General features: G+C 46.4%; 1 protein-coding gene across 2 annotated transcripts in view; it reads right to left on the bottom strand.

Moving 5' to 3' along the window:
- The window catches only part of LOC142087720 (gamma-aminobutyric acid receptor subunit beta-4), a 75,941-nt gene that overhangs the window by 13,895 nt on the left and 34,752 nt on the right, over positions 1–27,294 (bottom strand). For both annotated transcript variants that reach the window (XM_075162258.1, XM_075162257.1), the window contains exon 4: positions 10,248–10,468. In XM_075162258.1, the coding sequence (XP_075018359.1) occupies positions 10,248–10,468 (221 nt within the window). The remainder of the gene's footprint in view (positions 1–10,247; positions 10,469–27,294) is intronic.

Raw genomic sequence — 27,294 nt, 5'->3', positions numbered from 1 at the left:
AGAGACTCCACTCACCTCTCACAGCCGAAGGGGAATGGGAGCAAAACTCAGGCACGCCAGCAACGTTGTGGAGTCACAGCACATGCCATCTCTGGTCCAGAAGGCCACAGGACCAACCTCTGCCTCATGCTTTCATGGATATAAACATATTACCTTGATATGCTCTGAGCTATTGTGTTAAGAGATGTGTTTGCTTGGCACGTAGAAGATGGCATGGGGAGGACTGGAGAGTTAGATGGGGGGGATTAACACTAAGGAGCTCCTGGGTGTCTCAACAGGGTTAACAGGCCATAAAGGTGGAAGGAAAGTAAGAAGTGGAAAAAACGAGAAGAGGATTAAAGCATGATGATGGCATGAGCACTGATGGGGGAGGCAGGAGTGGAGATGAGAAACGGGAGAGCAGATACTGCAGGACAGGAGGCCACCAGGGTAAGGGAACAGAGAAGAGGATTCAGGGGAAGCAAGGGGTAAAGCAGCCTGGGGAAGGAGAGCTGGAGAAGAACAAGAGGTTAAAAGACAGAAAGCAGAGGAGGAGTGGATACTCACTCTGTGAGAAAGGAGATAAGGAGACAGAGAACAAACCATCGCTCTGTAAACAGCTCTAGAGAGAGCACGCTGCCTCCGGGAGATTCGACCAAAGTGAAAGGGAGCAGGGAGCGTGGGGGCTGAAGGGAACGCCAGGGAAGGATGCCACCTTCCCCGTGGCATTAGCAAGAGGCGCTGGCGCCCAGCCAGGCTGCGTCTTCTCCCTCCCCCTCCTCCTCTCCCGCTTCTCTACCCACGTCCCTCCCCTTTTAAATTCAAAAATTTGTGTGGTGTGAAATTTCATCTGCTTTGACAGCGATTCACAGAGACACTGCCCATTGGAGGGGAGAGGCTCGCCTGTGCTTTGCACAACGCGCTCAACGAAGCGGTCCAGCTCCCTCCAGCTGCTGAGCCTGGCCACCACCACCACCCCCCTCTGTCTCCAGCTCCCCTTTCTTCCCTCAATTTCTGCCCACCCTGTGGACCTCCAGGTCAGCCCCCTCACGTCACAACCTTTATACGTCCTTCCCCACGAAAAAGACATTCATGCCCTCGCCCTAATCTTTTCTCCTGAGGTCTGTGGGCAGTCATGCTATCAAGCAGACAAGTCCTCACTGCCCTGCTACTCTGCTGCACAGCTGGCAGGCACAGTTCATCTGGGGGAGACAGGGCTGTGGAGAAACCACTGTACATCTCAAAAGAAAAAGGAAAAAAGGGACATGCATTCATGAGATGTTGAGCAGCTCTGGCAGGCTGTGGGCTGATGGAGAACTGCCTTCTCTGCCAGAACCCAGTGGATCCAAGCAGAAGCCAAAGTAGCATGGATACCTCGCTCTGGAGAGCATCCTTCAACCCCAGGAGATGTAGAGACCATCTCTAGAAAAGCAGCCACAAAGCTCTAAGTCAGGTGAGTGCTAGGTCTCTATTTGTTACAATGAAGAAAGCTCTGCCCACCTGAAGCTTGTATTGACAAAGCAGATGCTGGCACAGAAAGGGTAATACAACCTCACCCTGCTGTCCCTTCGTCACTGCCTGCTCTGCAAGCTGAACCTGGCAGCAGCAGAGGGCTGTCCCACCACAGCTGCAGCTCAAAAGGGAATGCTCAAGTTTCTCTAAACCATCAGTCCTCCACAAATATTTCAGTTCTCTGATATCTACACCACCAGCCATTTCATTCCCTCTCTGATCCTCTTCATCACTGTTTACTTGTTGATGGCTTCTTCTGTCTTATTTAGAATGATTATATAAGTTTACAGACACAGAGCAGCATAGAGCTCCAACATGCTATTAAAACCTGCCATGGCTGAATGTCTTCTTTCCATCTCCTCCTTATCCCATTGCTGGCCACCTCCAAGGTAGCTGCCCTTTCAGCTCCTGCTCCAGTCAGATCGACCTCTACCAAACTTCAGCTCTGAAGGCCCTCAGCTACTCATTCATCCTCTAGATCATCTCCAGTCTGTTGGGAGAACCAAATTCACCAGCTACAAGTGTAAGCAGCAAAAAATGACTTCCCCAAAATACCATCTGATTTCAAAAGGAGCAGGTCCAGACTCTCTAAGGAGGACTGGGTGGGAGAGAGGGGATGACCCCTTTGAGGGGTTCCTAAAGCAAATGGGGTCCCTTTCCCCTTAAACTCATCCTAATAAACTACTGCACTGTCTGCATCATAACTGTGTCTATACCAGCAAATTAACATGCCTAGCACTGGTTTCTGGGGCCAATGTCAATTGGTATGGAACAGCCTTTGTCTACACTTAAATTCTGGGTCTGGCTGCGTGTAAAATGCCTGTTGAGAATGGTCACCAGCCTCTGCTGTGCTCTAACTGGGAAATGCCCAAGAGACTGTTCATGGCCACAGACCAAAACAAGGAAACAAATTGACTATGCAGGCCACTGATGTCCAGTGCCCAGGAATGTTCCCTGATACCTTTGGCTTCGAAAGGATGCTGCCTAAAATTCAGCATAGATGAGAATAGGAGGAGTATTACACAAATACCCTCACTATTGCCTTTCTGATTCAAGGGGAGACAGAGCCAGCAGTTCAGGCACTTACCCTATTTTGCAGGTATGGATTAAGTGTCGTTATGCAGGGACTAACACAAACGCTGTCACAGCAAAAGGTAAACGTTTTTTTTAAGTTGCTGGTTGCAACTTTTTGGATTTCAGATCTCCCGAGAAGCTGAAGATGCTCCTGTTCCCCCAGGATACAGACTCCCAAAGTTCACAGCAGTTTGCAGCAATAAGGAGAATGGATGGAGGCAGCTCGGGTTTTGCAGGACTTGTGCAGGCTCACCCCATGGGGCAAGTTAGACTCATAAGGGAATTCTGGTGACTAAGAGTAGAGAGAGGCAAAATTGCTGTTTTGCTGAACACAGGAAAAAAGCAAAACTGAATTTTTACTCTGTACATTCTCAAAGTCAGTCATAAAAACATGCTGGCAAATGTCACCTTCTGCCTGGCAGTAAGCACAAACTTTGAAGGGCCTGGAGGGATTTATAAACCCGTGGTGAATGTTGCCATTCTTTTAACACGGTCTGATCTTTGTAAACTCCTGGAGGTCATGTTAGAACCAAGAGCAAGGCAAGGATATGGAATATTTTCCCCTTGTGTCTGTTTGTCTAAAACTGACTCCATAAGCCTTGGCACAATCCTGCTAAGGTCACTCTGTTTCCAAAAGCATCTCTGCTTGCATAGGCATCCTTTGATAAATAACAGTGTGCACTGCACTCAGATGGAGGAGGAAAAAAAAGCTCTTCCAAACTAGTACTCAGGGTACCAGTCACCTAAATCAACAGTTTTTCCACCCTGGAAGAGTACAAAGCAGAGTTGCCTTGGCTGCAAGGTTTTGCTTTTCTGCCTCTTTATTCTCTTCCAAATGCGCTGTGCGTCTGGCAGGTTGTCAGCTGGATTGGGGGACAAGAGACCCAACAGGAACATGTTTAAAAAGAAACTCATTTGTTACAGTTGCTTCAGACAACAGTGACCTGCATTTAACAGAGCAGGAGGTCTCTTACTTCAACAGCATCGGGCTGGGATGAAGTTGGATTACTAAAACAGTAAACCATGACTTAAACCTGTGGGATTTGGGAAAGAATAGACAGGGTCCAGGGATGAGCTTAGATTGGTGGCTGGGATAGGATAAGCAGGAAGACTAAGAGGTGCTGCCAGGGTGAGCCGGTGGTTCAGAGCACGCAAGCTGTTTCAGTAATCTGTGAGGAGATAGTGGGAATCAGCTGTTTGTGGATACTCCTTGATCTCTATTTTTGCTAATAAACAAGTCAAACTTACAGGAGATGTAGCACAGACAGCACTTCCAGCCAGGCCCTGATGATGCTTGCCTCTGTTCTTGCAACATTAAGGATGGAGGAGCAGCTCTGGCTTGCTGCTTTATCCTGTTTTACTGAACTCCAATTTCTTCCACAGGTTCTAAGATTATTCTGAAATTCCATATTATTAAACTTCCTTCCAGTGTTTCCAGCTAAGTCCCTCATCCCAATCCTAGGAGGCAAAAATACAGATGGGGATCTGTCCTTAACCTCAACTGGGGAGCTGAGCTCCTAATTAAATTCTCTTTTCCCCTCACCCACCTAACAAACCTTCTCCCATCCCCATATCTTTGTGTTAAAGAGTTGGCCCAAAGCAGAGCTCCGTGGTGGGAGCAGTACAAGGCTGCAGGACTAGCTCCAAGGGGCTGGCTGGATGGACATAAGCCCAACTCTTTGTACCCAAGCTGCCAAAGGAGAGATTTCTGTTGCCTTTGCCTAACCTGCAGAGGGAGCAGGCAGAGCTACTAGAGACAGGGTAGAGCCTGAATTATCTCTCAGTTTCCTAGAGAAACCTCTTTCGGGGAGGGAAGGGGAAGCAAAAATCACGGATTTCTTCCCTTCTGGCCTGTGAGATGGGAGAAGAAAATTGCTCAGTGGTCTCAGTACAGAAAAAAACTCCTCTGACTTAACCCATGAGGCCATCTTCTCTGCAGGAAATCAAATAACACCTATGGAGAGAACAAGGACATGGCTGCAAACAGCAGGCTTCAAGTGAGACAGGAGCAGGAGAAACCCTTCTACCAACTGGAGAACCCAATAACCCCAGGCTGGGACCTGGGGAATGTAATACAGACAGAAGAAGCAGGTTGATCAAGAAGCAGGTTGGAGACGGGAGCTATAAAGAAGTCTCCAAAATGAGCTCCAGCAGAGCCCCAACCATGGGGAGCAGTCAGAGCAGCCCTGGAGGCACCACACAGCAGGGTGGCATGGGAGGCTCTGACAGCATACCTGGTGTTGGATGAGCGAGTGGGTGGGATGTTTGACATACATCTGTTAACTTGCATTGCTTCCCTATGTCAGGTGAGCTAGAAGCAGTGCTCTAGCTGCTGCCTTGCCCAGGAACAAGGTCTGGTCCACAAGCAGGTCAGCAGTAGCTTGCTGCAATGTGAGGGCTGATGTCCCCCAGGAGCCGCTACCTTGCAAGGAGCAGCTGACTGATGGGAACTTACCCCCATGAAAAGCAGAAATTAAGTGCTGCTAAAGAAGATACACTCAGCTTCTCTCAGTTTAAAACTGCAAATTTTGAGTTGTTTGAAATATGACAATTCTTTCCCCCTTGCTTTAGGCACTGAACAGATATTTACACTGATGAGGATAGCAGGGGTCTGCTTCCTCAGGAGGGCATTCACTGGGCTCAGAGCCCTGCTATGCCTTGGCACCCTTGCATGCATCCAAACTGCCTCATCTCTAAAACACACCTCATTGCAGCGACTATCATGGACAGGAATAAAAAAACCACAAACATGCACATGCTCCCCACTACCACTACCACCTTCGCAGGAGGAGATCCCTCATTCTCTCTGCACAGGATTTAGTCTCCATCATCAAATTCCTCTGCAGTTTTTCATTTGCTCAGTTTACATTGTCTGGGCTCCTTGCCAGCCAGGCATTGCATCTCACTTGCTGTCCACCCGGCTTCGCTCCTGCTTCCCAGCATCCCACTCCCCCTGCGAGCTCAGGGATGCAGTCTGGGCTCCTTAAAGCACCTGTTTTGCTGGAATCCAGTTTTGTCCCTAATTAGAATGAAATCAAATGGCTTCAAGATTTCCCTAATTAGAATGAAATCAAATGGCTTCAAGATTTCAAGATTTAAAGATTTCCCTTTAAAAAAAGGATGGTTTAAGGTTGGTTTCAAATATAATTTCAAATTACCATATGAGAATTTCAGCATTGTTACAGTTGTTTCTATTTTTAGGTCTCTGAAAACAGATAGCAAAATACTGATGACATCAGCATTTGACAAGTGTCAATTTGTTTCACTACCAAATGGATACTACTCATGGTCTAGAAAAGGAAATAAAAATCTCAGACTGTAATGTGTAGCTTGTATGTGTAATAATGTCAAGCTTATTGAATATTGTGGCAGAGGTGGACTAGACAGTCTCTGGAGGTCCAGAGAAAGCCTTTGATGATTGTCTATGTTACTCTCAACCATCAGTAGTGGTAGTAAAGCAGCTTGAAATAGTGAGGGAAATATTGACATAAGTGAAAAATTCTCTACATAAAATTAGGAGTGAAACATCAACATTCTCTGAAATGCTTTTTCTTAAATGAAAAATTTCTCCCTAATTTTTTGTTTAAAATTTGATGAAACCAATGCAATTTCTGACAAAAAGCCATTAGGAGGAAAAATATATTGAATCCAGCCAGTGCTATCCAGCTCTTCCTCACTATTTTATCCACCTCCCTCCACTACCCAATAGCTGATTGCTTTGTCTTTGTGGGTAGCTCCTTTAAGCCTCCCTTCATGTTGCAGATTTTCCACATCATTTTAGCACTTTCCTGCTGCATGCCACAGGTGACCAGCTCTCCTATGCTTCACAGGCACTTTTAATTCCTGCAAGGTGTTCGGGGGCCAGGCGAGTTCAGGCACCATCACCCAGGTTACACCTCCTAAAAACCCTGTCAGCTCTGCCAGTTTGCATCCTCCCACTGCAGACCACACCTCCTGCTTCATGTTTGCAGAGGTAAGAGTGCCCTCTGGGCTGGATTGGGCTCAGGCCCCCATTTGGCCTTCTGAGATTTATGCCATCTGCTAACTCGTTGGGGAAGGGGGTAGGGAACACCAGTCCCAACTCCAGCCCTGCAGCAGCCCAGCATCGCCGCCCAAGTGCAGCCCGCTGCTGTTTCTGCGTTCCTTTTGTTGGAGACCTGGCAACCAGCTTTTAATCCGAGCCCAGTGTGAATTAATTTTGGAGTAAGCTTTTGTATTAAATGCTTTCCTAAGATGTAACTGTATTACATCTGGTGCACTCCCTTCATCCGCTAATTTGCTAATTCTACCAAAACCAAGCATATGCTTTTCTGACATACAACTTGCACAATGGAGCAGAGCGGAGGAATAAAGGGCTTCATTTACTCATGCAAACAAGTTATCTGAAGCCTGATCTTGTTCTCACTGAAGTCAGAAACCAAATACCCATTGACTTTCATGTGAGTTAACTTGGACCTTGGGGTCTGATCCAGCACTTCAGCCTGATCCTGCCGGTCGCTTGAACACTTGCTGAAGGCAGGGGCCTGCCAGGGTGTCATTCTCCCCGGTCTCTGACATCAGAGACTGCTGGAAAGAAAAATGACTGTTGTGCCACAAATAGCATGATTGAGTCACTTTGCTACAGGATCAGCTCAAAGGAGGGGGAAGTGACTGGTGAGAAGATAGCAGGAGTCAGAGTAGAGCTGTGGTATCTCGCTTGGGGAAAAACAAACAGGCAAACAAAGGAAAAGAAACAGAAATTGCCTCCTTTGGTTATCTTCCATCAGGGCAACTCTATTTTATGAATCTTCCAAAACATGCAGGAAAAGACAAGAACAGGCTTCAAACCACAGGGAGGACCTGAACTTTTCTTCCTGTTTGCTGGACAAGCATGGGTGCATTTTTTACAAAGATAAAGGGAACAGAGGTGAATATTCAATGACTGTTTTCTTACCTGCTTACACCTGCTGTGCAAGTGGCTATATGTTTTTGAATAGGATCACAGTTATTTGCACCTGCAAAACTGCACCTAGCACTTCTGTTGTCAGCAAAATCGCAGGTGCAGGAGTCAGTACAGAAAGCAGCCCTAAAGAAAACATTGCCCATACGATTATGAATAAAGCTAGAGGGACTTCAAGCATTCAGGGCACCTGGTTTGTCCCCCAAAACCCCAGTGCTTTCAGGACAGTAAAAGCCAGCCATCCTGACCTGAGGTACAGTTCAGGAACAGGAGCCATAGTTGCTCAGTGCTTCATTTTTGCAATTGTCATTTTCTCCAGGGGCAAGAGAACAGCTTCCAGGAAAACCAGCCAAAAGTTAAAACAACACAGGCAGCTCTTACTATGGCCCTGGAAATAACAGGGGCAAACAGCTGTCATTTTCCTTCTTTTGGCCTGGATACAATTTTCCTCATCTCACCCGTTTACACAGGTCATGCGAGAGAGCCAAGCTCCCTTCCCCACGCTGCTGGACCCCACGGGAGGGGAAGGGAAGGGACGGTGCAGGAGGTGCTTGCGCAGTGTCCCAGCCCGAGCCAGCTCTAGTGCAAACCCTTCAAGGACTTGCACTGCCTGTCACCTGTGCTGCAGGGTTCACACTGCTCGTTATTCGAGCTGACTAAATGGCAGCTGATAAAAATATACTAGCATTTCTGCTTCTTCTGCTGTGCAGGTGTGTGCAAAGATTTCCCACCAGCCTGGGGGTGGCAGCTCTACACTCAGGTGGGCTGGCTCAGCAGCAAACAGCAGCCTGAGCTTAACAGCACTCTTTGCCCCCTCCTTCCCAACAGGCTGAATTTACGTTCCTACCTACCCCAAGTCAAAGAATCTTCTTGCCAAGTCTTCACTCTTGTTTTAACACAATGAGGAAATTCGGGGTAGTCAGCTGTAGGAAGGCTGCAATCTTTCTGGTGGGTCAGTAAAGCTGGCTCAGGGGTCCCTGGCAGTATCAGCCAAACAACATCACTGGCCCAAGGTAGAGAGATGGATGTCACTGTCCCGGGAAGGGAGAGACAGAACTGGGACAGAGTCACACAGCTGGGCTTGTTGCACCTTTTGCTGGGCCTGGAGCAAGAGGCATCCACTAATTGCAAGGAAAAAGTAGCACATACATCACTCCATGTACCGCAGCCTGTCCCTCAGCACCAGCAGTGACTGCTGCTTTTTTGGCTTCCTGGGGCTCTGCCATAGGGAACACACTGGACACAGCCACCTTGCTGCCCTGGCAGTCTCCTACTTTGCTATGCCTACACCCAGCCCTACCCTCCCCAAAACACCCCTGCTACTTAAAGAGGAGGGGAAAAAAAAAATCATAAAAAGTCAGACTTTGCCACAAAACACGAAGAAGCAGAGGAGCTGATACTGTAAATGGGAAGGGTGGGTGTACCCTCTTTGAAGGAGAAAGGTCTTCCCTCCCCCTTTGCTGCACTGGGACATAAGCCCAGAGCTGCTATCACAATCATTTGTGAATGTGGAGGCAGGTCTAAAAAGCCAGCTGTGAATTTTGGTAGTTGAAAAGGGAAAAAAAAAACCTAGGAGAAATGCTCAAAGCAGGGTTGGGAAAATCTTTGCCTAGATTTCAGCTACAGCATCCAAAACCTGTACTCTTACCTATAGCAGCAAGCTCCCCTTTTAGCCCTCCATTTAACTTTCTTACCTACCCTGGCATCTCCACATATCCAGATAATACAGTAAGCCCAACCTTTGCCACCTCCACCACACACGAGCACAGCACTTTCAAAGGCTGTGGACTTGCCTGCATTAATTTATTCCAGACACCACGGAAAGCCTCCTCACTAAGGACCATTCCCCTCTAGATATCAAGTTTCAAGCCTCAATATTCAGAATTGCTCTGGTAAAGAGACATTTTTTTAACAGTACAAAAACACGTCTCCTATCTCATACTCAAAAATGACTAAAGTGATTTGACTCAAATGCTACAGAAATTCAGCCTTAGATACGAGAGTAAAGAAGTCTCATCTCCATAGGCCAAACTTGCAGAAAATTATAAGCAACTGAAAATGAGTGTTTCAAATGGAAGTGTTATGCAACATGAACGACAGTGACCTGAAACGCTCAGAGCAGACTATTCCCATCTCCAACATTTGTCTATAGCAGCACAGGAAACTTTGGAGTCCTGAAGGAAACAACTATTTCCAAACTGTGCAACACTTGAATATCTAGGTATCTTGAATATCTCAGCAGCTGAGGGAACTGGGGTTGTTTAACCTCGAGAAGAGGAGGCTGAGGGGAGATCTCATCGCGCTCTACAACTACCTGAAAGGAGGTTGTAGTGAGGTGGGTGTTGGTCTCTTCTGCCAAGTAACTAGCGATAGGACAAGAGGAAATGGTCTCAAGTTGCACCAAGGGAGGTTTAGATTGGATATTAGGAGAAATTTGTTTACTGAAAGAGTGGTCAGGCCTTGGAACAGGCTGCCCAGGGAAGTGGTGGAGTCACCATCCCTGGAAGTATTTAAAAGACGTGTAGATGAGGCCCTTAGGGACATGGTTTAGTGGACATGGTGTGTTGGGTTGACGGTTGGACACGATGATCTTAGAGGTCTTTTCCAACCTGTATGATTCTATGATTCTATGATCTTTTGGGCTTTTGGGTCCTTGCCTTGTCAGAATATCTTTGGAAATGGGGGAAGTTTAGATGAGATGTCATTCTCGACCACAACGAACAAAGATTCCCCTTAGACTTACCTCAGGCCATACAGGACAGTCCCATCAGGATGGAGCCGAATCATGCGATTCTTCACCGTCACTCCATGCAGAAAGGACTTCTTGTCATTCAAGAAATAGGTGTCAGGCAACCATAACTGGTCAGCCACCCGGTTGTCCAGGGTCAGGTTGAGAGGAAGGTCGTTATATGCCAGACGTTTGTCCCGCCAGCTCTGCTGGAAGTACATGGTGATGGTGTAGTCCTGAGAGAGAAACATGCAAAGGTCAGCCTGGCTCCAGGGTAGGGACGTAACTCAGTCCCTTCACTACTGCTGCTGCCGAGACCTTTGGTGGGTCTCCAAATTCCTTGGCACGCAAACGTTTGTGTCCGCACCTCAACCAGTTGGGGGGGACTGTGCCTTTTTGTGGGAAAATGGAAACAAGCCTGAGCTTTGTAGGGGACAAAATGACATGACATGACTCCAGTCAAACAAAACTGCATCCCCCTCATGTTGTCCCAGCCTGCTCAGGGTTTGGCTGCAAAACTAGTAGTAATTAGGATGACAATAGCACTAGAGGGTGTCAACCAACAGTGGGCTACACCGCACCAAAGACTTCAAGGATTGATCTCCCAAAAGTCACATAAAGGTGTCTGGACACCATGCAGTCACGCTCAGCCACTGCTTGTTACCATACAGTTTGTAAAAGCCAATTTTATTTTGAGCGGAAACTCAGGAGAATCTCACCTCGAGGCCAAGGTTTCAAAGTCAACCCCGGCCAGCCGTGACAAGCTATTAGCACTTGCCTCGTTATATGAGCTAAGTTGGGAGTTCACTGTAATTCTCAGGAAGGGACATATGTGGAGGAAATCTGTCACCAGTGGAGCATGATCCACTGGTAAAGGGGCAGTTCCCTAACCAATCCCAGCTAGCACAATGCATTACATATCTCCTGCTCCTCTCCTGTTCAATAGTAAAAAGTTGACACTTAAAATTGCTGCTAAGACAAGAATTTTACAGAGGGCAGGGAGAGCTGTTTGGTGGCCCACAGCTGTAGCTCTGCAGAAACCATACTAGTTGCTGGACAGTAACAGCACATCCAGGGGAGATCCAGAGGCCCCACATTGGCTTGTTCAGAGACACAGTATTGTGGCACCATATTAGAAGAACAATTATTTCTTCTCAGGTAAACAAATAGTACAAGAAGGGGTCTTGTACACACCAATGACAGAAAACATTCTCACAACAGGGCTAGGAACCAAGATTTTGGGGGATAAAACAGCTATCATTAAAATAACAGAATGTTGATTAGAAAGTGGGCACAAGTCTTGCTGACAGTGGCCTTACAGAAGTCAGTGATTTTTCACAAGTCCTTAAACAAAAAGCATTTTTGCAAATGCATGCAAATGATCCAGAATAGGTGGGGCCAGAGACGCAGTGTCTCTTTGCAAGCAGATACCTACAGTGCCACAGGAATCCTCCTGACCACACAGTTTTGCACGATGGGCGTTTCTGCTCTGCAAATTCCAGCTCTGTGCAAGGGGCTGGTGAGGACCTTGCTCATGCCCTAGCATCTGGGCTGAGTACAGAGGCATCCTGCCCGCCTGACTTCTCCCACTGACTTCACTCGAAGCCAGGTTTGATTAGCACCTCTGAAAACAAGCTCAAATAATCCCACATTATGCATATGCCAGCTTTTGGGTATCTAACTATGATTCAGAAATCTAGGTCCACATGCATATCCGAAAGGTTACAGAGTAAATCTGGGGTGTAGACTGGATACAAAAGCTATATCTGTCACTTTCTGTGTTATATTGAAAAGAACAAAAACACAGTGACAGCTTTCTGGCCAAGAAACTGTTCTGCTTCACTTTTTAAAGGACTGTTAAACTCCTGCCTCAGAAGCAAAACAGTCCATCTCTCAGGGGCACAAACATTTTCATTTTGGTCAAGACGTGCAGAGGAAAATGTTCTCCCCAGTACCCCTCCCAGGATGTTTGGACCTGCATTGCAGTGAAAGCACAGAGGAGCAGAGTGCCTGAATTCCTGGAGGCTCTTCCCCTCCTTGGTAACAGACTCTTCCCCTGCCTGTGGGAAACTCGGATACAGAGGCATCATTTCCATTTTTCCCCTTTGAGAACTCCACCCGCACAACTTGGCAAGCTGCTTCACTGACCTGCATTTTCCTAATCCTTGACAGAGTCCTGCAACACCTCACCCCTAACCAGGCCACCCTGCTGTCATTGCAGGCTCCTTCCAGCCTTCAAGCAGCAGCAGCAGACAAGAGGTGGCACTGATCTCCAGAAGTCAAAAAGGGCAAGATGCTTACAAAGTGAACAGTCATTAGCTTAAGAGATACACCTTCTAAACCCATCTTCTGTATTTCCACGATGGGAACAAACTAAGAAAGGTGAAGAAATAAAAGCTTACACCCTAGCCATCAGGATGATGTTCTTCAGGTGCAGACACCTTTCTGAGGAAGAACAGCCAGCCCAGGGCTGAGTTCTGTTCTCCAATCTTCCTGGGCTTCTTGGCACCATAGATTTCCTTGGGCAGCATCATGGAAGTCTGGAGCACTTGATAATCATGGTTCATCTAGTGCCCAAGGTTTCCCTCAGCCCCCCTCTCTGCCGCTTCCTGTGCTCCACTTCTCCTTCTCCTGCTCTCCCTACCCCATCACATTGTTGAACAGTGGACAGGATTTCTGGGCAGAAGGAAATGAGCAGGACAAGTGTCCACCCCACAGAGGTCGGTCCTCCCTGGGAGGACAGGTGCCGCTGAGATACTGATGGGCGCAGCACCGAGCTATGAGGAAGAGGGATGCTCTGCCTCCAGGCCCCTGGGAGAAGGTAGGGCACAGACCAGGGGGCTGGAGGAAGCACTGATATGGCTCACTACAAGAAGTGAGTACTCAGGAGAGAAAGCAGTGAGCTTGCCTTCCCCTTTATACCCCATAGACTGGTCAGGCAATTATGAAGTACCCGCGTGACACCCTAGCATCACCACCTGGACAGGCTCCAGAGCTGATGAGATCTTAATCATAGCCTTTCTTTCAGAGGCAGATAAAATAATGACCAAGGGTGACATCGTTCTGCAGAAGCAGAATGGCCAGATGGAGCCAATGCATGCAGTGGTTCATAAGTTCAGGAATCAGAAGTAATAAGCCTGATTTTCCTCCAAGTCTTGAACAACAATCCCTTTGTTGTAGGGTTTTATCTGTCATTGGGCTAATACGAGGCTTTCCCAAACCTCCCAGTAACCACTGACATTCACAAGCCTACTGATGCCACAGATATACCACAAGCTGGGTTTCCCAGCATCACCAGCAGATAGAAATTTGGCCCATTTACCAGGCTCAATGAAGAGCTTCAAAACCAAACACACCTGGTTTGCATGCACCCCTCCAGCTCTTGCTTCCAGCTCACCACTGAAGCACTTTAGTGGGACAACACAGCTGAATTTCCCTGCCACCTGTGGTAGGGATAAGCAAGGGGGCTTTCTCTATGCATGTGTACCCAATAAGCAGCTTTCTCCACTGCTGCTGCTGGAGGAGCAAGCAGGCAGTGCAGGCAAATATGGCTTTCCACTTGCCTCTAAACTAGCAGCCTCAACCCTCTCCACATTGCACCAGTGCAGCTCTAGTAGCAACAAAAATGCTTCCAAATTTCCTGTTATGGATTCCATTCAATCTTTCTGGAGGACCATAAAATGCTCAGGCAGGGCCAGAGTTTGGCCAAGGCCAGTCACTGCTGTGGCAAGGATGGGAGAGCTCACCCTGCCAGGTATACCTACTGCACCAGGGAGAAAAGGTGGGACCCACGCTGGAGAGGGCATGCATGTGCCAGGCCACCCTATGCCGCCTCCTGCTTCATCTGGTGGCTACTGCGGGAGGAGAGGCAAACGTGGAGGAAGGGACGTACCACTCCTCATCAGAAGCTCTATGCAGGTTGCACTGAAAAGACCTTTGGAAATCGTTCAGTGTGAACTTAGGTTTCAGTTTTTAAAAAACACAGGTTGGCACAAGGAAAAAGGGGCTTCTGAAGGGTGGACATGACCAGAAGTTAGGTGCCTCCAGCTGGTCCTCTGTTTTCCACCCCCAGGAAAAGCAAGCTTTCCAAACATACCTGCAAACTTTTTCTACCTAGGCTTTGCTACTGTAGCTTAAGTGGCCATGTCAGCCTGTACCTACCCTGACCAGCATCCCACTGCGGGAAGCTGAAACGTTATAGCCAACAGCGCTGGCAAGGGGAAAGCCTGTTTCAGACCCAGATGAGCCCTGCTGAGTCTCACTGACCTACAAATCACATGCCCCTTATGCCAAAAGAGCTTGTGTGTTTCAAAACAAGCTGTTCCTCTCTCCTCCACCTCTGCTTGCCCAGCAGTGGCTAGATCGCTTGGTTTGCCCCAGAAGTCTGGTACCCAGTAGCTCACAAGCTGCAATAGCTCCAATGCTTCTTCCTTTTATTTACCACAGTACTCCCGTGGTGCCCTCCCTGCTTTGCAAGGCAGGCCTCACGGCCCAGCTGCGTGCAGGACCGCAGTCAGCACTAGAGCTCCCCTTCAGCCCCTCACGAAGCCAAGATGGCACCTGAGCCTGCTGGAAAGCTGCACAGCATGACCGTCCCCACGGGACCCCCCCCTCCACATGCCTCCATTCAGCCTGCTCTGCCGAGCAGCTCCTTGTGAGCTGTCAGCCCCAGCCCCCCTCGCCTCCCCCGCTCCCAGGTTTTGCAAAGGCTTTGCTCTCTTTTTCTCTCCTCCTTGCATGACGCACACAAAACAGAGGTGAGAGCAACACCTGGAGCTGGCAGATACTCATGTTGCAGAGATGCCTCCCTGCAAGGAGGGAGGACAGCTCACTTAGAGGCTGACAAAAGCCCTGGAGAAGGAAGAGGAACTTACCTGGGGGCCTCACATGAAATGACAGTGCATCCTCCCAGATACTGAGGACAGGGCGGCTGATATCTCCAGACAAGAGAAGGAGACTGATAATTATAGCCTTTCTTGAAACTCAGCAGAGACCCCAAACCAAAGACAATGTAAGGGGACAGAACAGTGAAAGACTGAAATGTTGACACGAGAGCATGGAGCAAGGTATTTCCTGCAGGACCCCAGAGGCAACAAATTCAGTCAAGCATGCACAGGGATTCCCCAGTTTCTCAGAGGACAGGGTAGATAAGTCTAAGGGAACAGTAGCTGGGGCACGGCAAGAAGGGAAATAAGCTGGCACCATTAGTATGAATTCAAGAACGAATTTCCACTGGATCATATTCCAAACACCTTTATTAATATCTACCATACGAGCCGCTCCACCACCATCTCACAGAGCCCCTTTGGGAGTGCAATGCTCACCTATACTTAGAAAGCAAACCTGGACTCACCCTGGACCCTTCCCCACTTGTGCTGGCTCTGTGCAGTCTGGGAGCAGAAATGAGCCCACTGTCACAGGAGACCAAAGCTGCTTCTTGGAGCAGAAGTGCCCTAGGAGGAGGATGCCAGATCTGAGCCTAATGGGAACAAACCCACTTGTACAGAGGAGGCCAAGTCAGTGAGAAGACATGTGGGTCCAGGAAAGGGGACTAATACAGGAGAGTGGGTCACTCCTGGTGCTGTGAGCACAGGTTGGTTGCCACTGACGCACTGATAGACTGGAGGGCAGGAGGAAGCTGGAGTGCTTGTGGGTAGCAGATACTATCTGAAGCCACCACAACCCAAGGTGAGGACATGGGCATGTGGCCAGTTGCTTGTGGGCCAGCCACGCGCATTGAGCAGCGTGCAGGGATGCACCCAGACCACCAAGGGACACAACACTTCAGGGAGTCAGTTCAGGGTGGGAACCTGAACTTCCTTGTCTACGGATCAAAGAACAGCGAGGGGTAGAGCAGGACCAGTTAAGGCACCTCAGTAACAAGGGCAGCACTTTGCAGAGAGCAGCTTCAGTCTTCAACTGGAAAGCCATCTAAGGCACTCCTTTGCACGCAGTGACACGCTGTAGAGTCCCTAGGCTCACGCATGCCCCTTTGGGCATCATGTGTCCCTTTCTGCTGGGACACAGCCCTTCCCTGTCTGAGCGAAGGGCTCCAAAATTAAGGAGCCCCTGTTCCCCAGAAAAAGCTGCCCTTCTCCTGTGCAGTCTCACGTCAGCATGCAGAACATCAACATGGTGTATCCAAGTGATGTTCTTATAAGTGTGCTTGTGCTGATTTTGGAGAGACAGTTGTACTGTGTCAGACCAAAAGTCTTTCTACATTAGTATCCTGTCTTCAATATCAGTAAAGAGAATAGCAGGGAGGAATATAAGCAAAACAGGCTCTCTGTTGTGATACTTAATTCTCCAGCTATTTGAGGCTTAAGGATCTCCTGAGCCAGAGCTTGTACCTTCTTAATTGAAGATACTCAGTTTCTCTTCTGAGAGTTTGTCTTATCTCTCAGAATATTCAGCCTTTGGCATCTGCAATCTTGTGGTAGTGAGTTGCACAGTTTAACTCTCACTGTATTTACATCACTTTAAAACAAGTACAAATCAGTCTTACTCTTTTCTCATTCCCTGTAGTGCTTGCATTAAGCCAGTAAATAATCATAACCCTATGTTACTCAAGCTTACAGGGTCCCACCCCCTTTTAGATACTTAAGGGTTACTGAGCAGAACACAAATAACTACATGCACTCTCAAAAGTAGTAGAAAGGATCCAATAGAGGCAGGATGCAGCAAGGGAGGGGGAGAACAGTAGCACAGGTTAAACACAGAACAGAGCCATATGATGACAGTGTCTGACGGTCTGCAATAGGTTGTTGCACAAGAACAGACTGAAGGCAAGGTAATGGAAATAACTTTCCACAGAGCCTGTGGAATTTGCTGTTACAAAAGCATGAAGTCAGGAGCTTAACAGTATTTTGGAAGGTCTAGGCATTAATGTGGAAAATACAGTCCAAATCATAAAAAGAAGGGACTAACAGGAAAGAATAGCCCAAGGACGCAGAGCTCCTGCTGCAAGGCAGAAGCTCCGTCTTCCAACAGAAAGTCACCAGAAGCATCCCTCCCAGGCAGGCTGCTTCATAAACCCTCAGCACACCTCCTGGGAGACACGGATCGTTGGCAGGTTGGGTCAGATCATTTTCTTTTGTGTTGTGATCTATAGAGTCCCCAATATTAAACTCGTCCAGAGGCAGAATTGTGCATGCTCATCGGGAGCTACGCTAGACTCAGAAGCCAGGATTAGAAATGGAAGGAATAATGCTTGTGAAAGGGTCAAATCTTTGCTCCAAATACAGTATTTCTGGCAACATGGATGTCTCCTGTGCCTAGTCCATTTTTATGGATGATAAATGGACTCAGATACCTTTCAGAGGGGCTTTGGAAGTAAGGTGACTATTCCAGGCTGCTAGTGGAGATTGTGTTCCACCAAGCACTTGAAAGGTACTGGAAGCAAAAACATTTCTGCAAGGGAGAGTGCACACTGCTCTTCTGCTGTTGCATGACTTTGGGCATGAGGGCTAAAGGAGGTTTTGCAACTTGCCTCTAGCACTAGCTGTGCCACTTGACTTTCCCCCGCCCCATTTCCTCTCCACCCCGACTTTGATAAAGCACCTCCTTTTGGAGAAGTGATCAAAAAAAAAGTCCTTCCCCGTATAAGCAAATGACATATGGTCTCCTTGTCCAAGATCACAAAAGAACATTAGGAAAGCCAAGATGCTCCAGAAAGAGAGAGAAAAATGGAACATCTGACTTAGTAAAAACCAAGCTGCCACTGCCAGAAACTAATGAACAGTTTGTTGGCTTCAACTTCTTTGATGATTAAACACCAGCTCCTGTTCCCGTCATTCTTGGGAGAGAAATTAAAGGACAAAGTAGTCCTCAAGTATGTTTCATTTTAAGGAGGGGGTAGGGGAAATAAGAGGAATTATTTTTAAGGGGAGGAGACAGGATGTGCCTGCAATCAGTTGCAAAGAATTGGAGCAGTGTAAGATGTACAGGAGAATATATGAAGGACAGAGCAAGACAGCCACACTTCTTCCTTAGCAAGCTTGTTTAAGAAAACCACTTTGCCCTCATAAGGGATTGTCCATTTCCACACAGATAAATCAACGGGTCCCAGACCTTTACAAGTACCAGTTAATCTGACATAAGTAAATATCTGATAGCAGTCTTTCCAGCTCTAAACAGCATAAAGCCTGTTCAGACTCTCACCTTTGCTTAGGGCAGGAGGCAGCAGCTTTTGTACTTACTGTACTATTTCTCATGGGGAGAGTATTCTGCCAAAATGTTGCTTTTAATTTCTCTTTTGGTGCAAGCCAGTGGTCAGTTTATAAGTCTGAAGTTCTGCATGACAACTGTTCTAGATAAAGTGACAACTATTTTAGATACTGCCCTTCTCCTTACATTTCAGCTTAGCAGTGAGAAAGCCACAATTTCTTTCCACCTCCCCTATTTTTTAATAACCAGATGTCAGCACTGACTTGGGGATCAGGAAGAGCAGCTTCCACCTGTAATCTCTCTGCCAGTAATGCAAAGGGACAGGAATGTATTGGCTTCTAGGATATGCTCTATGCCCTTCTGTGCTGCAGGTCTTTGTGCTCTTGAACTCATTTTCATTAGGACCTGAGAAGTACTTTGCATGGAGATGTTCCCCTCACTAATCTGATCTACTTTTGTACTAATTTGCATGTGTTTAATTGCTGAATGCATGTCCAGAAACTGGGACGGATATCAGCAATATCCTCAACAACTAGGGATGTGCAAGTAAAGTGTCACTTTATTGCCCTATTTCTCTCCTGCCATGCCCTATCCCTGCAGCACCTGGATTGGTGCTGGTCCTGCAGGTGTAAGATAGAGGACATACGTACCTGGGTCCTAAGCCAAAAGGGTATTGATCTGCCCATGACAAGGCTTTCAAACTTCTGAGCCTATATATCAAAGTCCTACCTGAGCAGGAGGCAGCACCGTATGTCATCTGCTTAACAGCCCCAGCCATGCTGGAAGCAGAGGTCAAGAGGAGAAAGCCAGAACTGATGGGCACATGGATGAGTATCATCCATGCTATGAGAACATGCAAAATAGCAACCTTGTTCAGTGTTACAGGCAGTAATCCTGAAATCACCACCTGCAGCATGACATCTTCCTCAGGCAAGCTCTTAGAAAACAATGCTAGGCAGTTTCTATTCTTAAGCCATAAAATCTGTGAGCTATTGCATACCATTTCTGCTGGTCTGGACTCCTCACTTGGTTCCTCATGAACTAGTAGCTGGGCAAAACCCAGAGCCCATTCTACCCCCAAACCCAGGATTGTATGACCTTCCTATTTCTGCATCACCAGCTAGCTTTCACTCCAGACCTCATCATAACTTGAGAAATTGTCTTTCCCAGAGATGAACCACTTAATGAGAAATGGTAAAACTCATTTTTGGTATCTATACCTTCCCATGCCAAACCAGCACAGAAGGGCGTGCTTTGTCCAGACAGCCAACTAAGGTCAGAGAAGCAAGGCCATACATTAAGTTCATAAAAAGGTGATGCATGAATTTGACCACTTTTCGGGCAGAAAGTCAAAGGGATGGTGCTTACACTATCTTCTCACTGATAGATGGGCTGGGAACTGGTAAGAACTCATTGTAGGAACAGGAGAGATAAAAAAAAGTAAGATGCTCTGTTAAACAAGGAGGGAGCTCAGGCAGCAAGTCCCCAGCTGAGTAATTTCTTCCAGGAAAATGGCAAGTTAAAGGGGTGACTAGCTTGAGATAGTGCAGGGAAGGCGGCATTGGAAGTCTGTGAGAAGTACTATGTATGTTTTCCCAAGTGAAATCTGTCCTAGGAATGACATGGGTCCCAGTGCAGGTAACATGGATTCTTCCCCCTCCTGGAGATCCTTACAGGCTTATTGCTTACATCTGTGCTCTGCTAGTGTATCAGATTCTCCAAATGGCTTCATCAAGTCTCTCAAATCCCTTCTCTCTTACCATATTTACTTAAGGCAAAATTTTAACTTAGCTCCTTTTGTTGATTCTCTTAACCTCTCTCTAGGTATGCACAAGGTCACTGATTACCACAGTATGAGACACACAAGCATTAATGCACTATCTCTGTGGAGTCTCAGAGAAGTGTTATAATCATGCATTGCATAGCTGGGAAAGGGAGTCCGAGGGCATGCTTATATTACAACAAGCTTTCTCATTTGAAGTACTTGGTAATTTAAAACAGATGATGCTGCCATAGGCTTCTGCTGATCCATGACAGGAAAACCTGGTGCTTTCAGAAAGGCCAACTTTACCTTCCATTGTTTGCCTGCACTAATCTAGTATGCTACACAACTGCCTTCTGCACACCTACAAGCCATGGGACAGTGCTGGTGCCTGTATCCCACCTCTTCTCCTCACCCCTCCACCTAGTTTCTCTGAACTCATCTTTTTGTACTTTCCCAGCACTACCCTTACTGCCTTACAGCATGTGTTGCCAGTGCCCTCCTGCATACACATATGGGCATATCTAATATACAGCCATTAAAGCTCAAAAATGTTTTTAATAATCACTTTGTATTTAATTAAACATGCAACAACTATCCTATTAGAGTAAATTAAATTAGAGTGAGACATTTGAACAGTGACTAGTGAAGATATCAGTTTCAAAAGCCCTCAGAAGGATGGGGGAAGAAAACTGGATTATGCCAAGGGAAAGGTGATGTTGGAAGACCAGACCTTTTCAAAGGGGCTTCACAGCCTCTACGTGTATCCTCAGAGAATTTTCATCTTGTAGTGACTTTCTTACCTCTTGCTTGTTGAGAGATGCTCACTTCAAGTGGTTAAAACTCAATAGGCTTTCTAGCAGGAGGAACCTGGTAACAGAAAGATGTACTTTCTCCAAAATATTCCCAGAACTCTTCACTCCTCTGCACCTTTTTTATATTTAAATGAAACATCCTCTTCACCTTGCCAAGAGTTTTACTGGACATCAATCCAGTCAGACTCTACCCCAAACAGAAGAGGTTCGGCAGCCCTCCACATAAACACTGACTAGTAGAGATCATGGGGAAAAAAGGATGGAGGAATGGGGAATTAAAGGAGTTAAGGGGCTTAGTAGCCCATTGGAATTAGGTACTTTACAAAACACCTCTGGATATCAATTTCAGCTCACTCAATGATAATTCTGTAGGAGACTTTGGGCACTTTCACTTATGCCTCATTTTCTCTTATCTGTAAAAATAAGACACTGATGCTAACTTGCCTCCATGCTGCAGTTTGGGATCCCCACACTTCTAGGCAAGTGCTAAGTGTGTAATGAACAGAAATTACTTTTTCTCCTTGGGGAAAAAATTAAATAGAGCTTGTGGCAGTCAAGACTGCCAATGCAGTTTGGGGCTGCATAGGTAGGGAATCATGTTATGAATGAAGCAGTATTACTTTGCAGAATAAAACGGCAGAATAAAATGGCAGAATAAAATGCTGTATATACAGCTCTGAGCACTGAAACCATGAGACTGTGCAACAATATCAAGGCACACAGTACTTTACAGATACTGTTTTAACTTAGAGAAGGAAGGTTTGATATTCCAGGTTCCAAAAACTGCCACAAAGATGTCATTTCCCAGGAGGTAGCCAGACACAAACAAATCCTTTAAATGATGTAAGACAACTAACATGTCCTGGGTGGAACAATCACCTCAACTAGGCTGGCACAGTTTGTCTTGACCAAAAGGCTAGAATGGTGTTTATTTCCTGTAGAAAGCAAAGTTTGATCATGTAAGAAGAATAACCTGGAGTGAGAAGATATGATGGTGAAATGCAGAAGAGCAGAACGTATTTCTGGCAACAGGGTTCAGTTAGGCAAAGGGTGGTCTTCTAAGGGTAGAGGATGTCAACCCTGTGGTTTGAAAAACAAGGCCTACTTTTCAACAAGCCCAAGCAAACCAGGTGCAAACTATTGACTTGAAAACCCTAAGACTCCTGCACACAGACATCCAGTTCTATACCTAGGATGACTGCTTCTACATATGAATATTCATATTCTGCATAGCTGTATCTGTGGCCCCTAAGTTGATAAACTCAGTAAGATTGAGTAAGAGAAAAGGGGTAGCAATCAACAGTCTCAACTGTGGTGTGAACAGAGCACTGTATAGTCATGCTGGGACAACCAAAAAGTACAGGAGTATCAACTCATCTGTTCTAGGAAACAATTTCTACTGTCAAAGGTACTGACCAGACAGGATATCATCATGGATTTAGTCTACCTCTGCCTCCATCCATGGGTTAGTCTGCCCTTGGTTATGCCAGGGTAAAGCCAAGGGAACCAGGCTGACACCAGCAGCAGTGCACACAATATGGCCCAGGCTATCGTTCTTTCACTTTAGTAATCCAAGTCTTGGCTGTGGGATCATAAACCTGATGGACGGGTGCAGTGTAGTTAACTGACAATACCATTCAAAATGCAGCTGTATGAAACACTCCTGATTCTGCTGAACAAATCAAGCTTATTACAGAATGCATGAAGAAAAAGGAGATTTCAGCAGGCTGTGGAGGTTCACAAGCAAGCAGACTTTGACTTCACGGCCAACTGGATGGCGGAGAACAAGCTGCAGTCTCTGTCCATGCTGAGTGAGTGCTCTCTGCAGTACCAGGACCAACAGTCCTGGAGCCAAGGAGCTCTATTTGCAGAGCTGGCTGAAAGTTATTGGCAGGGAGCCCATGTGAGCTCGGTAAATAAAGTATCCAGATAATAAAAATACCCAAAGGCGCTGTTTAATTTTTCTGAGGGTTCTGATACAGCCAGTAATATTGAGAGGGAACAGAAATCTTGCAGACGGGAACAGGAGCACAGGGCAAAGCCATCCTTCCAGAAGAGTGGAACACAAGGCACCTGGTAAGTCTGATGGCTCACAGCCTGTACAGCTAAATACCTGACACTCATTTATGTGGGAGAACAGCTGAAAAGGAAGAAGGTTTGTGTTCAGGAAAACTAGGCTCGGACAGGAGCTTGTGTATTGTAAAACTTCAGGTCCCCTTAAACTTTAGCTGCAAACTCTTGATGCATAAAAGGGTCAACACTTTGTGTATCCATGATCTAGGAATGTGTCAAAGGAGATGGACAGGGAGATACAACCCACAGGTTGCCTTCCCCTGCAGTCACACTGAAGTTAAAGGAGATACTGTGGTAGCAGGTTGCTGCAGTGGAAAAGGAAGACGAGGTCCAATCTGTAAGCAGTGAATATGTTTTGGGTTTGCTTCCCTCTTCACTAGAGCCTCAGATGGGAGCTCAGTGCACCCTGCAAAGAGGGGGCAAAGGATATATAAGAGGGCATACTCCAGCCTGGTGACCCACTGTGCCGTGGCACAGATAGTAGGAGGCCAGCTGTGCACACCTTGCAAGCAGTGACGTGGAAGGGGCCAGTGGATCTTGCCTTTTACTCCCTCTTCTGCCATTTTTCTGGCTGGAGCTGGCCTGAGACTCTGCTTGTGTCAGGGCAGCAGGGACTGCCCACATTTCATTCCACATGCATGCATGCACACCCTCCTTCCCCAAAATCATCCCTTTCATCTGACTAGAGGACCTTTCTGGATCTCCAAACAGCTCAGCAGATCCTCTTCCTTTTACCATCCCTTTTCCTTGAATGTTCATTTTTCTCTGTAGCCTAGCAACTCAGCACAGACTCAGAATATTAACAACTCCTGTCCCCACACACGATCTTCTCCAGAGGCCTGAAAAATGTGATAGCAGAAAGGCCGAGAGGGGTAGGAGCAAGCACGAGAGATGTAGGGAGCACACAGGGAGCATCTACCAGCATTCAGAAACAGCAAAGCTATTCAGCTGTCGTATCTACCACCTTCACTTAACATGTACATAACATATAGAGCTATATATAGGCTCATTTATTTACATATTCAAATAGCAACACAACACGCACACACTTGTATTTGGATCTAGGTTCTATATTGAGGTGCTGGCACTCTTGCGCACATACACTCTATTGCTAGATGCTTTAAACATATATATGACAGGATGTCAGAAGGTCAGATTCTCAAGATCTAATTTGGTTTTCAATCAAACCAGATGAAGCTTTCACTTGTGGGAAGACACTTTAGCATTCTGCAGTAATCGTCTCCAATGCTGCAGCATTGCTATTGAAACAGGTGGCAGTTTGGAACATTGCTCTCAATACAGGCAGCTTTATAATATATATATGTAAAAAAATATAAAAAGGCTGTGGGAGTTCTGTGTAAAAACCTGAATAAAAACTTAAGCAGGAAAAAAAAAAGACATTTTTATCCTGGGCAAAGTTTTCTGCAGTAGCAATTCTAACTACTACAGGAATGCTGGCGTGCAAGCTGAAGTGGTTCATACCACCACCATACAACACTGACATGTTCAGATCTAAAGATAACTTGGCTGATACAGGAACAGATGGAGCACTGCAATACATAGCACTGTTCAGCTGAAAGCATGCTGCAAACTATATAGCCATGGACTCTCATCCCCTCCAACATGACTTCTCTCCTGCCATGGGGTGGAGTCACCTACGAAACAGAGAGTGAACTTAGCCTCTTCAGGGAAAGCAGAGAAATGTTCTCATTTGGAAAATCACCTAGTGAGCAAAACATGTGAACTCTGTTTCTCAGTGCTGGAGCAGGATTGACTCAGCCCTCCTGAGGCTGCAACCTGTGATACTGGAAGACTTGCAGAGCGGCTCCTTAGGGATAACAGCATCATGGAAAGATGCACTGGGAGGAATCATTTGCAACAAGCATTGCCACCACATTTTATTCGTGCTGCAAAACCCAAAGTTTGCAGGAATCAGCCAGTCTACCCAACAGCTTTCCCATAACCAAGAATTTCCAGTTATGCAGACAAAGAGCTTTCTGGAAACCCTCCCATTAACATATCATGTGAATACTACAAGATCCCTAGGAAGAAACCAGCATGGTAGAATGGAAAGCCTCAGGGGCAGAGAGTCATTCTCTAGTCCAGCTGTTCACAGTCTTTCTTCCACTGAGAGCTTGTTTCAGCAAGGTTTCCACAGTTCACCATTTACTGATCTATGTACATGGCAAAATCATGCAATTCAGCCAACAAAAATATTTCTTTCAAGGCATCATTAACGTTCAAAACATCAGAGCCCTTCAGCACAAGCATAGGAGACCCCTTTATAGGGGAAGCGATAAAGCTGTCCCCTCTCGCATGAGGACACCTCCAGGCAGTACAGTGGCAGGGACCTGGCACGATTGCTGCTTTTAGGCTGCTCTCTGCTACACATGCACTGAGTCCTTCTGTCTCAGAAGGAATTGCTGGTGCTTTGTGTAGATCCTAACTTTCAGCTGGCCACAGCATTTGAAGAGACTGTATGGTGATCTTTGGGTTGTTACTTAGCAACTTGACTCTAAGATGTAGTGAATTTACTGGGCAGTCTCTGCAGTCAAGCAACACCAGGACCAAGGGCATAGGGAGAATTGTCATAGGAATGGGATAATCTGTGAAATATTATGGAAGACAGGTAAGATTTTCCCCTTCTACAAGTTGCCATAAATGCAGTAAATATTGACATATGAGTCACCCTGTCCTATTTTCTAGTTTTCAAGCCAGGACAATCTCTTTGCAACCAATTTCAGAACCAATGAATGGGGAGTACTTCAGGCCCCTTCACAAGTTTGCTTTATTCTTAAATATTTTGTGCAAGAACCCTACCCTCTTGTGGAAGGACCATCCCTGTCTTTCAGGCAGAAAGGGGACCACTGCTTGTTTAAACCTGAGCATCCACTCCCCCATACCATCACACTGCAGAGCACCCCTGGGGCCAGATGCTTTACTTCTCCTCACACACACTACCTTAGTCCAAGGGATCTTTCAGCACAATTAGTGGGATTTCTGTTAAAGAAAAGCATAATGTGGTGTGAGCAGATATCCACACCTGATTCTTAACTTTTTAGACTGTATCAGTGCTGGTGAAGGTCGCCTTGAGCCTCAGCAGTCATAGGATGTCACCACCCCAAGGATAAACAAAGTAATCTCAAATCTAGCGATGGCAGATAAGATGGGTCCCTGACACCTGTTTTGTTGCAAGTATGTTTCTAGGAGTTCAGTACATTTCTACTCTTACCATCTATCTCAATGAGCCACAGAGCAGGCAGTTGTACCTCCTGCCTGCAAAAGAGACCAGCTCATTCAAATACCAAGATGTAACGTACACACACTCTCAGTTTAGATACCACATATCATGGGGCTGGATATACCCTAGGCTATAGGGAAACATTTACAGCACTGGAGTGTCATGTCATACTTGTATCTCATAACATATAACTCCAGAAACCTCTAACTGTAGGATTTAAATGCTTTAACCTTTGCTTTTTTAAAACCTTTGGATATCCAGGGACATAGAATAGACTGACTGGGAAATATCTGTATGTCATTTCTCCATCGAAAAGGGATGGCAACAAAACAGAACACTTTCAGTTAAGAATAAGAAAAATGCTGATATATTTGAAAAGAATATATGGTAGTATAAGGTACAATACAATAGTAAAAACCTCTTCTTAAAAATCTTGGTTTTTAAAGCTTAAAACATCTATACCAATGGAAAATACTTTTCAGGGGCATATTGCAGCAAAGTTGTTTCTGTCCGTTATTGCAGGCATACAGAGGGTCTGCTGAGGGTCCTCAAAGGCTACTGCCAAAGCTGCATCAGCCCCAAGGAAACCAGGGTTTTGCATACATAATCATAGAATCATAGAATCATTAAGGTTGGAAAAGACCTCTAAGATCATCGAGTCCAACCGTCAACCCAACACCACCATGCCCACTAAACCATGTCCCTAAGCACCACATTTACACATCTTTTAAATACTTCCAGGGATGGTGACTCAACCACTTCCCTGGGCAGCCTGTTCCAAGGCTTGACCACTCTTTCAGTAAAGAAATTTCTCCTAATGTCCAGTCTAAACCTCCCTTGGCACAACTTGAGGCCATTTCCTCTTGTCCTCTCGCTAGTTACTTGCGAGAAGAGACCAACACCTTGCTACAACCTCCTTTCAGGTAGTTGTAGAGCACGATGAGGTCTCCTCTCAGCCTCCCCCAAGCTAAACAGTCCCAGTTGCCTCAGCCGCTCCTCATAAGA

This window comes from Calonectris borealis, chromosome 13 (genome assembly GCF_964195595.1).
Source record: "Calonectris borealis chromosome 13, bCalBor7.hap1.2, whole genome shotgun sequence".
Classification (NCBI taxonomy): domain Eukaryota; kingdom Metazoa; phylum Chordata; class Aves; order Procellariiformes; family Procellariidae; genus Calonectris; species Calonectris borealis.
Note: the sequence above shows the minus strand (reverse complement) of the source record. Positions and strands in the feature narration are given on the sequence as shown.